This window comes from Melopsittacus undulatus, chromosome 6 (genome assembly GCF_012275295.1).
Source record: "Melopsittacus undulatus isolate bMelUnd1 chromosome 6, bMelUnd1.mat.Z, whole genome shotgun sequence".
Lineage (NCBI taxonomy): Eukaryota > Metazoa > Chordata > Aves > Psittaciformes > Psittaculidae > Melopsittacus > Melopsittacus undulatus.
Window position 1 is genome coordinate 6,035,680 of NC_047532.1, and position 12,700 is coordinate 6,048,379.

At 51.6% G+C, this 12,700-nt stretch overlaps 1 protein-coding gene across 1 annotated transcript; it reads left to right on the plus strand.

Annotated features, from left to right (window-relative positions):
* The first annotated feature begins 77 nt into the window (after window positions 1–77).
* LOC101868232 (ras-related GTP-binding protein A) lies at window positions 78–11,429 on the plus strand. The gene is made up of 10 exons (XM_034064289.1): window positions 78–277; window positions 628–661; window positions 2,204–2,303; window positions 3,232–3,298; window positions 3,971–4,193; window positions 6,274–6,369; window positions 7,234–7,356; window positions 9,144–9,235; window positions 10,071–10,186; window positions 10,933–11,429. Exons 2-10 carry the CDS (start codon window positions 635–637, stop codon window positions 11,028–11,030), a joined length of 942 nt encoding a protein of 313 aa, XP_033920180.1. The 5' UTR covers window positions 78–277; window positions 628–634; the 3' UTR covers window positions 11,031–11,429.
* The last annotated feature ends 1,271 nt before the right edge of the window (window positions 11,430–12,700 follow it).

Here is a 12,700-nt window from a genome sequence, read left to right on the forward strand (position 1 = left end):
ACGTGACGCGAGGGAGCGCGCGGAAGGAGGCGGGGTGAAGTGTTCACGTGACTGGCGGCTGTGTCTCGTGAGCGGCGCCGGGGGGGGGGCAGTCCCGGAACGCCGCGGCGGGAGCGGGCGAGGCCCCGGCGGGGCTGCGGATCCTACGCGAGGCCGCGGATTTGCGGCCTACCCCGGAGCCGGGGACGCTCGGGCACCGCGGAGCTCCCGCGGGCACCGCCGCCACCGCCTGCGGGCACCGCCGAGCCGCACCGGGAGGCGCCTGTCGCGGATAGAGGTAGCGGGGGGCGGTGGGGCCTGGCTGAGCCGCTGTGGGGCCCGGTGGGGCTGGGGGCCGGCTGGTCGCGGGTCGCTCGTTCTGGGCTCCCTTGGGCTGCGGGCCCTGCCGCTGTGTCCGTGTTGCTCCCACTGAGGCCTGTTGGGCCGCGCACGGAGGGGGGGCTGGTGCCAGCGCTTCCCTCGGCGGCTGGAGCCGGAGCTGCCGGGTGCCCGGTGGGGCGGAGGCTCGGGGTGGTGGCAGTGCGGGAGCGCTTCCCCTTTTGCACCCGCTGGCCTCTCGGGATGGGATGTGGAGGTTGAAGTGGAGGCTGAGGGCAGCAGCGATCTCAGGTGGTGTTCTCTCTGCAGGTGGGTGATGCCAAGCACAGCCATGAAGAAAAAGGTAAGAGTTGGGTTTTGCTTCCCTGTATTTGCTCATGTCGCTGTGTGTGCATTGGATCTTGGGGTATTCTTTGGCTTTTGGGTGCCTCAGAGTCATGGATGTATCCTGTGCTTGAAGCCATTGAAATGAGTTCATTCACTGGCTCATCTCAGAGCCGTCCATGGTAACTGCTGTGCATTTGTGGTTCCTGTTGCAGAACCCTCTTTTGTGCCCCCCATAGCGTGAGGGGAGACCAGACCCTCCTGAAGCACTTGTATGGGGGCCTGTAGCTCACTGTGGGGGAGAGCACAGAATATCTGCAGGGGGTTGCTCTGAGAGGCTGGTAGGTCACTTGTCACCACATCAGCAGCCCAGGGATAACCTGTGCAACAGGATGGGCTGATTCTGCCTCTGCAGCCCTGAGGCTGTGGCTGCTGCTTTTGTCCAGTTGGGAAGTGAAGCTGGTGCTTCCCCATCTGGTCTCTGGCACTGCTGTTGGGCTGGGCAGGCCATGGGCTGGTTGTGCTCTGTTAAAGCAATCCTTAATGATAGACTCAGAGCTGTCAAAGGCTGGGTTTGCCTTTGTAGCTGGAACTTGTTTAACAGCTGTGTTTGAGCCTATGCTGCTGGGGTGCTTCAGGTTGTGTTTTTACATCACAGTACAGAGGCTTTCCTTGTGTGACTGGTGCCCCTCTTCCCCCTCCAGTCATCCCCTTGGGCTGCCAGAAGTTTGTTCCAGTGATCTGCACAGATCAAAGCCCAGGATAGGGCTTGGAGCAGCTGCTCCAGTGGAAGGTGTCCCTGCCCATGGCAGGGGTTGGAACTGGAGGAGCTTTAGGGTCCCTTCCAACCCAAACCAGTCTGGGATTCCATGACTCTGGAATCAAGTGTTTCCCTGAGATGACAGCTTGGTGACTTGACCCAGGCTGTCCCATTGGCTTCTAACGTTCTGCTGCAACTTGAACTGTAACGTGTATTTCACTTCTTGGCGGAGAGAAAACAAGTCACGTTGTGATAAGGAAAGAGAAGTAATGGGTGGACAATACCCGTGCTGGGTGGGCATGGGGTTGTTTCCAGCCTGGTCTTAAAGGGTTGAGATAAAGGTGTTCTCTCATCTTGCCAAAATCCTTTACTGCCATAAGAACCATCAAGCCTTCCCCTGTGGTGCTGGTGCACTTGGGGGGTGTGTGGGTGCAAGGGGATGGGATGTGGGAGGCAGGAGCAGCTCCTGCTCTCACCCAGTACTGGTTCCCAGCCCTCTGACAGGGTGCATTGGGAAAAGGGGCTGCACCTCTGGGTGGTTGGAGCCTAGAAGGGCAGGGATTCCAGGAATGCAACCAGGGTGGAAGGGGTTTCAATCAGACCACGATTCAGTGGCCATGGATAGCAAGGGAGTAAGGGTGTCTGTTTCCTGCTTTCCCAGGCACTCTCTTTGCCTCTCTCTTCTGGTGCATTCACGTGTGAAAGATGTTGGTCTTGTGTTGTTGTGGCTTCAGCAGTAAGATGCTCACCCTGAGGGTGAAGAAAGCACTTGCTAATTCCTCTGTATTTTCTCCTTCCCAGGTGCTGCTGATGGGTAAAAGTGGGTCTGGGAAGACCAGCATGAGATCCATTATCTTTGCAAACTACATCGCCAGGGACACGCGGCGCCTGGGGGCCACAAGTAAGAGTTCTCTTGTGTGAAGAGCGAGTTCTCAGGGTGCAAGCCCCCTTTGCTGAGGGGAAGAGGCTGTTTCTGCAGCAGTCCCACCTCTCCTCTGTGCTGGAGTAGGTGGGTGCTCATCCTCCACACCTCACAGGAGCTTCATCCCCGAGTTCAGCTGAGGGTGGGTAGAGAGCTGGAGTGAAAGGGGAGGCAGCTCTGGATTCAGTTTTGCTGCTTTATGGGTGAGCTTTTATCCTTAACTCTCTTTGACCAGGAGGCAGCCGTTGCTGCAGCTTCACCTACTGAGGAGTGTTCAGAGCCTTGTGTGTGTTGGAGAAGCTTCCCTGTTGTTGGCCAGCTGATCACAGTGCAGCTGGAGCACAGTGGTGTCTCTGAGCACCCGAGCTTGTGGCAGGATGAGGCACTTGGCTTAACATCTTGTGCCTTTTTCACCTCCAAAACCACTGATGTGAAAAAGCATTTAGTGATGCATCTGCAACAGGGATAGGAGTTGTCAGGATGTGATGCTCCTCTCTGGGAAGCGCTGGTGAGGTGGTCCGCAGTCCCTCTTCGCCATGTATTTGGTCTGTTCATAAAGTTCACATTCTCTGTGCTACTCATTTACTGGTTTTAAGGCTCATTTAAGGCCTTGCAGAGTGTGCTGGATCTTGTGTCACTCTTAAGCTATCACAGAGATCAGAGCACATGTTGCTAAAGGGGAGCCTCCTGCTGTCCTTATCCGGAGAGCAGTGCCCAAGGTAGGGAATAGAAAGGTTTGAGTTACTCTGGGAGCTGTCTCTGTAGTGCCTTCAGCTACAGGTTTACATCCAGCAGCGGTGTTTGGATGGGATTTTACAAGCTGTGGGCTGTGAAGAGCAGCATTTTGGCTGCCTGAGGAGGTAGCTCTGAGCTGGGTTTGTGGTTCACTCCTGCTGTCTCTTTCCAGTTGACGTGGAGCACTCCCATGTTAGATTCCTAGGAAACCTGGTGCTAAACCTCTGGGACTGTGGAGGGTAGGTACTGTTTGATCTTCTGCCTTTGGAACCGCTGGGGTTAGCTCTGGGGATGGGACAAACCAGAGGGGGGTGTGTGCTGCTTGTATGGAGGTGATAGAACAAGCTTCGTGTGTGCACTGTAAAACTGGTGTGTCAGCTCTGGAAGGATGGATGCCACATCTGGGGTTGTGTGTGGAGGCCACACTGCCTCTTGAGCTATCCCTGCATAAAAGGCACAGTGTGTAAGTCCACCCTTCCCTTGCTGCCTGCCCCCTTGTGCTGGCAGCAAGCCTGAGCCCTTCACCTGGGCTTCTCCTGAGGTGGTGGGAGGTGATACTGGGTTCAGAATTGCTCATCACCAGCTTGATCCAAATGGGTGCGTGCTGAGAACTAAAACTGCTAGAGGGGAGACTGAGCTGAGCTCTCCGACAGAAGCTCTTCCCTGTGAGGGTGCTGAGGTGCTGGCACAGGGTGCCCAGAGGAGCTGTGGCTGCCTCATCCCTGGCAGTGCTCAAGGCCAGGTTGGACACAGGGGCTTGGAGCAGCTGCTCCAGTGGAAGGTGGTTGGAACTGGGTGAGCTTAAAGGTCCCTTCCAGCACAACCCTGTCTTGGATTCTGATTCCTGACAATGCTAAGCCAGACCTGGTTGCTCTAATGGGAGTCTGCTTTGTTGCTCTGCTCCTTCTCAGACAGGACACCTTCATGGAGAACTACTTCACCAGCCAGCGGGACAACATCTTCCGCAACGTGGAAGTCCTCATCTATGTCTTCGATGTGGAGAGCCGTGAGCTGGAGAAGGACATGCACTACTACCAGTCATGCTTGGAGGCAATCCTTCAGAACTCTCCCGATGCAAAGATCTTTTGTCTAGTGCACAAGATGGACTTGGTGCAGGAGGATCAGCGGGACTTGGTGAGAAGCTGATAATTGCCATAGAAATGCTTTCAGATAGAGCATCTTTGTGCTAAGGCAAGTTGTGATTTGATACTTCAAATCCAGCTCCACCACTGCTGTTCTTGGAAGGGTTTTTCAGATGTTAAGTGTCAAAGCCCTCTAAGCTTTTTCTGCCTCTTGTGAATTTGTGTCTTCTCTATCTCTTGCATATAGTGTGGTGGAGAACAGAACCAATGACTTTTAATGACAACTACCCTAACCCTTTTCCTTTAGAACAGACCTTCCACCAGACCTTGGCTCCCCAAGGGAGGTGGAACTGAAACAAATCCAATAACCTTGAACCCCCTGCTCCCCATTTGGATGGGTTTGCACATGGTGATGACAGTGACAGTTGGTTTCTCTTTAGCTGTTGCTTTCAGTCCTGCATGGACTCTGTCCTAAAGTGTAACCAAAAAATCCCACCCAAAACCCCCTAAAAGAGTTGAAACTTTCCCATGTGACTGGAAGCTGGTTTCTATCAGTTGGGTCTATTCTCTGCTGAGAGAAAACACAACTTTGTGGGTTAGATATGTGCATCCCTGGCTGCTGGGCCACTGCCTGGCTTGCAGCAGGTTTGGAGACCCCTTTAGGCTGTTGGCTTCTGTCTGAAGCAAGAAGTCTTATTAAACTCTGCTGTGACTGCTGGTGAGTGTGTGCCTGGGCAGCCCAAAGGAGCCTTGTGGGTGCAACCACAGCCTGACCTCCCTCACAGACTCACTCTTCCACATGCAGGCTGGTTTCAGATCACTCTCAGTGCCTGAGAGGGCTGATCCTCCACTTCCAGTTTTAGTTCTGCCTCCAGTTCAGTGCAGAAATGGTTCAGCTGTTTGCATGGTTGATTCAAGGAGCTTTTCCTCACTTCCCTAAAGTGCCTAAAATCTGCCCTGTCCAGATTTGCCTGGGGCAAATGCTGGTTTTGTGTGGTTATGCAGACTCCAGTGAGGCCTTGAAGCAGAGGGTAGACAAAGAGGGGCCTTGCTTCAGATACGCTTCCAATGTGTGTCATTGCACACACATCAAGATTTGGTTTAAGGCCTCTGCTACTTGGAAGAATATGCAAACACTGGGCCACATCACTGTAAATCTTACTGAAGCCTTTGGTATCCCAGGACCCACATGGTAGGTGTTGGCTCACACAGCATTCCATGGGGATTGGTTAATGTTCCATAATGTTCCTAAATGCAGTGAGCTGAGGTTCAGCTGTCGTTGTGCCTTCCCCTGCAGAGGATCGTCGCTGGCTGCCCTGCTGCTTTACTAGCAGTCCTATAGGAGCTGGCACAGCGCTCTCTGGTCTTTGCTGTTGCTCTGCTCCCCTTTTTTGTAGCCATAACCTCTAAGGGCAGAGTATGGGGTGAAATGAGGAGGCTGTAGGACTACATGCCTTGGAGCTGCTTGTATTAATAGAATCCAAGACTGGTTTGTGTTGGAAGGGACCTTAAAGCTCATCCAGTTCCAACCCCTGCCACCGGCAGGGACACCTTCCACTGGAGCAGCTGCTCCAAGCCCCTGTGTCCAACCTGGCCTTGAACACTGCCAGGGATGGGGCAGCCACAGCTTCTCTGGGCACCCTGTGCCAGTGCCTCAGCACCCTCACAGGGAAGAGCTTCTGCCTAAGAGCTCATCTCAGTCTCCCCTCTGGCAGGTTCAAGCCATTCTCCTTGTCCTGTCCCTACAAGCCCTTGTCCAAAGCCCCTCTCCAGAGTGATGACAGTCCTGCCCTGTTCTTAGTGACAAAGCTTTTTGCCTGTGATCAGGGACTTGTCAGAACTTAGGTCCCTGGAGACACTCACATGTGTCTGCTCCTATTCCCACTCCACAACACCCATGGTTATTTCAGCTTTGAGTCCCCCTCAGATCTATGGCAGGACAGCCTCAGTCTGCCTGTCCCTGCTGCTCTGGAGGGGGTTCTCCGGCCTGGCCTGGCCAGCTCTGCTCTTGTCCTCTCTCCAGTGCTGTAGGTACTTGAGATGGGTTTGAAGTGCACGCTGCAAACCCAATACAGCAACCACACCAAAGGCAGCAATATTGACACTCAGCTGCCAATCTCTTTTATTCCCAGATTTTCAAAGAGCGTGAGGAGGACTTGAAGCGCCTTTCCCGTCCCTTGGAATGTGTTTGTTTTAGAACTTCCATCTGGGATGAAACACTCTACAAGGTTTGTACAGCTTCCTCCCCACATCTGGCTGCTGCCTCTCCCACTTGAAAGCAAGCACATGAGGAAGGCAAGTGGTTAGTTGCTGCTGGTCTGTTAATAGCCATCTCTTAGTTCTGCCACCACTGCTGGTGGGGATTAGCTGTTGCAAATGGCATCAGAGCATCCTGGCTTTAATTAGGACAAGTAAAACCCCACCACGTGTTGGAGTCATGGTGGCAGTATGTTAATGCAGCTTAAACACTTTGCCTGGCTACTTTAGGAACAACTTCTGCATCTTTTAGTCGTGTTTATCCAGCCTGAGTGCTGGGGGGAAGCGTGTGGCCAGGCACTGACACTGACCTGGGTCAGGAGGTGGCAGTGAGGTCAGCTGAGCTGAGCTTAAAGATCTGAGTCTGAATGAGGACAGATGCCTGTTAGAGCATCCCCTCTCCCTTCTGGGCTTGTCACTGACTCACTGGGTTAGATGAGAGCTTTCTGTGTTTGGAGCTGCCAAGTATCCCTCTGCATGCTGACCTTGCTCAAAATTAACAGAGACTCTGGAAACCTGAGCAGGTTTCCAATCTGGGAGCAGAGAAGCATTGACAGCTTCAAATGAGGAGGATTTAAACCTGTTTAGTAGTATTCCAGTTTCTCTGTGATTGTTGTGGAGAAGAACTTGAGCTAAAGAAGAGTTTGCTCAGGTCTGGGGTACCACTGGTGGTTTCCACTGTAGTGGAGATACATGGATATGGAGATGGGAGAAGCTTATCAGCCTTGCATAGGCTATCAGCACCCAGAACTGATGTGGAGCACGTTGCATTATGATAGGAGGGGGCAGAGAAGTGCTAAGTCAGCCCTTAACGCTGTGTCTTTCTTCATTGACAGGCTTGGTCCAGTATAGTCTATCAGCTGATCCCTAATGTCCAGCAGCTGGAAATGAACCTGAGGAACTTTGCTCAGATCATCGAGGCAGATGAAGTGCTTCTGTTTGAGAGAGCCACGTTCCTGGTGAATACAACAGCTCTGCCCCTCGGGTCCTCTGCCCAGCCTGGGATGGGGTTTCCCCCTGGAAGGTGCTGTGGCAATAGCCCACAGAGAGGAGCCAGCACCAGATGGCAGGAGGCCTCGATCCACACCTTGGGACACTGAAAGTAGATGACATGGCTCCATGGCTCCAGGGACCTTCCCAAACTTCCACTTCTGGCAGTTTTGCTGAGGGCTTGATCAGCATTTCCCTCTTACACGCTATGAGAGGGTTTCATATCCCCATTCTATTGCTGGCCATGGGACTTCCTCGAGAATTCCTTTCTGCACAGGGCAGGAACCTTCTGTACCTTCAAAAAAAGCCTTTTCAGGGTTTTTTACTGGGCTTGATTGCTTTTTTTTCTTTCTTCTTCGTGTGATCTCTACAAACCCAGAGTATGAATGGGGAGTCACAAGCGATGGGCTTACAACAGCTTTCAGAGTGACCAGTGCATGGTAACTGTGCTTCCACCCTGTTGTATCTGCAAAGTAAAATGCGTTGGTGAAACCCACCATTGCTGCGTGTCCATCCATACTCTTGGTTTCAGGATGGGTCTCTTGAGACTCACACACATCTTGCTGACCTGAGGAATGGGTTTGATGTGTTGTTTTTCAAGTGCTTTCCTTCCTGGCCAAATGTCTGATTTAGAAGTGATGGAGGGAACATGGTGAAGGAGCTGTTGCTTTGCTCACTTCTTAAACTACCAGAAGTAAACCCCCACCATTTGTGGCCAGTTCTGCTTTTGACCTATTGCAGGTAATAAGTGGTTCCACCCTGGTGTATGTAGCAGTACTTTGGTTAGAAGTACCTTTTTTAGTGGAAAAGAATCATCTTTGCCACAAAAACCTGGTGCTGATTTCAGTGTCGTGGTGACTTTAAAAGACTCCTTTTCTTCTCAATGTTTCTTTCATATATTGAAGCTTCCCTCAGGACTCTTTTCTCCTGAAGTGAAACCTTCCTCTGAAATTGTATTCAAATCACAGTAACAGAAAAACCCATCTGAGGAGTTAAGGAACAAACCTGCATTCAGGGAAGGCTTTTGGTGTATAGAAGGCTTTGCAGCCCTTGAACCTGGCTAAACCTGGACCAGTATGAATAACTGGGCAGATTTAAAACAGTTGGAAATACATCATCATTTAAAGGAGTTCTAAGGGAAAATAACCCCAAAACTTGGTTCTTACAAGGCTGTTAAATGTGACTCCATAGTTAGAAGAGTAAGTGTTTGACATCCTTGTGTGAGGCATCTGACACTTCCAGTACTGGTTTCATGATGAAGACCTTAAAGCACACAGCATAAGGCTTTAAAATACTCCTTTTTGGTTTGCTGTGAGAATGAAGATGGTGTAACTTGCATTGTGTGCCATTTCCCCTCATGCAGTAATGCAGATCTCAGCCTGTTTGCTGATGAGGGTGAGGAGTGAAGGGCTGTCGGGTACCACCTTGGCAAAAGTGGCTGGGGAGATGCAGCTGTGGAGCATCTGCAAGGATTCCAAAACACCTGAGATCCTCTGGATCTCTGCAGCCAGGCCCCAAGGTCTGTGTGTTGCTTACATACGTGCATCTGCTTGTGAAAGGCTTCCTGGTGCTTGTGTTACTGAGCTTGTTTCATCAGGAAAGCATCAGTTTTGTTGCAAACCGGTTCCAAGATTCAATCAGCCAAAGACCAAGGGAATCTCAGTCCTGGTTGCCACCTGCTTCCCATAAAAGCCTGAGGAACCTGCATTGACAGGGATCCCTCACTAACTCCCTGCTCTCTCTTTCTGCCTTCCAGGTCATTTCTCACTATCAATGCAAAGAACAGCGGGATGTCCACAGGTTTGAGAAGATCAGCAACATAATAAAGCAATTCAAGCTAAGCTGCAGGTGAGCTGGGTGCAGCATGGGGTGGGGAAGATGCCTCAGCAGGTACTGCAGTGTTCTCCAGTCAGAGAGGCTCTCCACACTGATACAAGTTCTGGGAGATGCTGCAGTTAAATTGCACCCTGCTTCAACACCAGGTTAATTGTTGTCCTTTGTGACTTCCTCCTTTGCTGCTGGTTGAAAGAGGTTTGGTTGGAAACCCTTTTTCTTCCCCTCCTGGGCAAGGCAGGGAGGTTCCAGGACTGAAGTGATAATAAACTGGTGACAGCTCCAGAGCTTTTGCCCCCGCACCACAGTGCTGCTGTGGGAGGAGGAGGTTTGCAGATGCTGTTTATTGATGTTTTGGCTGGACAAGTGGGAAGTCTCTTGGCTTTTGAACCTCCTCCAGCTCCCACAGGCTGTTGGTAGTATCTGCAAGTGCTTGAAGCCTGAGCAGGATGGAGGAGGGACCCTGTGGCTCACAGAGCTCTGCAGATGCTTCAGTGTTCAACTGTCCTTGTGCATGGCTGAGCTGTCACATCTATGGGGCAGGTGACACTGAGTGCATGGGCACAGCAGCCTCTGTGGGGTTGTGTATCTTGAGTTACCATCACCATTCCATGTGCAAATCGCTTCAGATTGTTCTCAGCCTAAAGTAGAGAGTATTTTTGTTAAAAGAGAATAAAACCCAACAACCAAACATGTGGTCACACCTGGTGTCTGCTGCCAAGTGGGACTCAAACACTTGTTTGTTACCAGCAGCTCATATAAAGGGATGTTTGCTCTGTGGGCACCGAAGCTCATGGAGCAGTCATTTACTCTGGTTTTCCTTTTCTTTCCCCTTTGTTTCCCCTCTTAGTAAGCTGGCAGCCTCTTTCCAGAGCATGGAGGTCAGGAACTCAAACTTTGCTGCTTTCATTGACATCTTTACATCAAATACATATGTGATGGTGGTTATGTCAGACCCTTCCATACGTAAGTTGAAGCAAAGATCAAGCCCTTGGCCTGTGTGTGTTTGCAGGGACTAAAAGCTGAACGAGTCTGGTTTAAACTGTGTTTCCCTTGGGAAACAACAGACACTGGGTAAAGCAGAGAACCGGATTGGAATGAAAAGATGGGGAGGGATCCGAGCAGGGGGTGGCTAAAACGTGATTGCAGGAGGCAAGAAGACATGTGCCTGGAGAGCTGAGCTGTGTGTTCCTGTGAGCAGAGGGAACTGCTCTAGCAGATGTGACCTGATTTAGTAGCTCGTGTCTAATAACCTATTTTGGGCTGTTCTCCTCTGGCAGCCCCGGTGATGTTTGGAGAGGAAGCAGAGCTGGATCGTGTTGGAGCTCTTGCTCTCACTGCCTGGACCGTCTTGGTGGGCCAGTGCCTCTAATTATAGCAGCATCTATTTATCTTAAGGAAGAAGCTGCGGGCAGCAGTGCCAGCCCTTGGGGGCACAGAGGGACTGTTTAACTGTTCACACAGCCCCAGCTGAAACCGCTCTTGGGAGGGATCGAGGTGCTTGAGAGACACTCTGTGGTGGACACTGTGTGGCTGACACTGTGCTCCAGCCCCCTGCCATGAGCAGGGACACTTTCCACTAGACCAGGATGCTCCAAGCCCTGCAGGCTTTGAGGACTGGGGATGGGGATGAGTGTTTGGGGATGGGGATGTTGCTTACTCACATCCCCTTCTAACTTGTTCCTATCTCCACTCTCCCTGTTCTGTGCTAGCCTCTGCGGCCACGCTGATCAACATCCGCAATGCCAGAAAACACTTTGAGAAGCTGGAGAGAGTGGATGGACCAAAGCACAGCCTGCTCATGCGTTGAGCCCAGGCCCCAGCACACGGGCTCCCGGAGGCAGAAGAGATGAATTGGAACTACTTATTTTTTAGGAGAATCTAACAATGTGGGTGTGTGTCAGGTTTGAGATGAGTTGTGCTGCTTTGTTCTTGCTCCCTTTGACGGTGGACACTAGGCTGGAAACACTGCGGACCTTCCAAAGAGACTTCTGTGGCTTGTGTGGGGTTGGAAAGCAGGAGGGACAGGGGACGTGCTCCTGGTTGGCACCGTGCACACGGCAGAGCTGGTTCGGCTGTTTGGCTCCCAGGTAGAAGTGACAGGAATGCAACAGTCACTGTTCTATTGGCTGGGTCTAGAAAACCTTTATAAATTTCTCCTTCAGGTCATGAGAATAAATTTTTGCTACCAGGGATTTCGGATCCAAGAGCTTCGGGAAGTGGGATTTCTTCCTTCTGAAACCCTGGCAGGCTCATGTGCAGTAGGTGCGTTTCTCATGGTCAGACTCAAGGCCAGTCCAAAGTTTCATTTAAGATAATGTGTTTGGCACATCAATTCTTGACGTTCCTGTCTTACTTTGTTCATGGTTTATGTGTGCTATTAGCACTGAGTACAGGACCAGGCACTGTGAGTTAGGGGAACCTGTGGCTTAGAGGGTGATGGCTGATGCTGTCAGCTCTTCCTGACTTTTCTCTCTTGCTGCATCAAATTACTATATGAAAAGGGCAGTGATGGCTGAGCCTTGCTCCTCTTGCACCCTCCAGATGGTGCTTTCCCCCTCGATCCTTGCACACAGGCAATCTGGGTTTGGGGATCTGCAGATCTGCTGGTGCTCTGTTGGACTCTGAAAGTGATGCCCCATCCCTGGCGGTGTTCAAGGCCAGGTTGGAGCAACCTGCTCCAGTGGAAGGTGTCCCTGCCTGTGGCAGGGGGTTGGAACTGCATGAACATTAAGGTCCCTTCCAACACAAACCAGGCTGGGATCCTGGTCAGAGAGGGACTTGCCAAGATTCCTATCAACGGATCAGGTGTTTGAGCTTCTGGAGAACTTGTGAACGAGCTGGAGCTGCAGCAGAGGGTTTCCCTTTGTCTTCAGTGTTTGCAGATACGGAATACAGTGCTGGTCATGTCGTGGGAGCAGCAAATCTCGGCCACGGTCACTTCCATCTGGTGCTGGGATGGAACAAGCCAAAATGCGACTGGTGTTTCCTCTTGTGGATGCTGCTCAATCCCTTAGACGAACTCAGTGACTTGATGGAGAAACTTCATTTCTTTCTGCACCCTGCCCTTGGCATTGCTGAGTGGACCAAGAGGATGCATTGCAGCTGATCCATGTTCCTGGAGCCTTGGGATCATCACTGAGGGGTTACTGGGAAGGGCTCTGCCTGCAGGAGAGGGGCAGTTGTGGTTTCAGGACTGCAGAAGATGGTTTATGGCTGTGGTTCCAGCACAGATAGAAGCACTTTCTGCTGAGAGAGTGTTCCCATAGGAGACAGCTCTTCCTGACAAAGTACAGTGGGAAGTGCTGCCCATTCCCATGGATACCAGGAGCTGGTGCTGGGTTTCCTCAGGGGATGAACTTTACCATGTGAAAGTGGGATACTGGCCAGGGGGCAATGAAGTTGATGTCTCTCCAGGTGTTGCTGTTACAAACAGACTTGCACACATCTGGCCCTGAAGAACTGAGTTGCACATCTTGA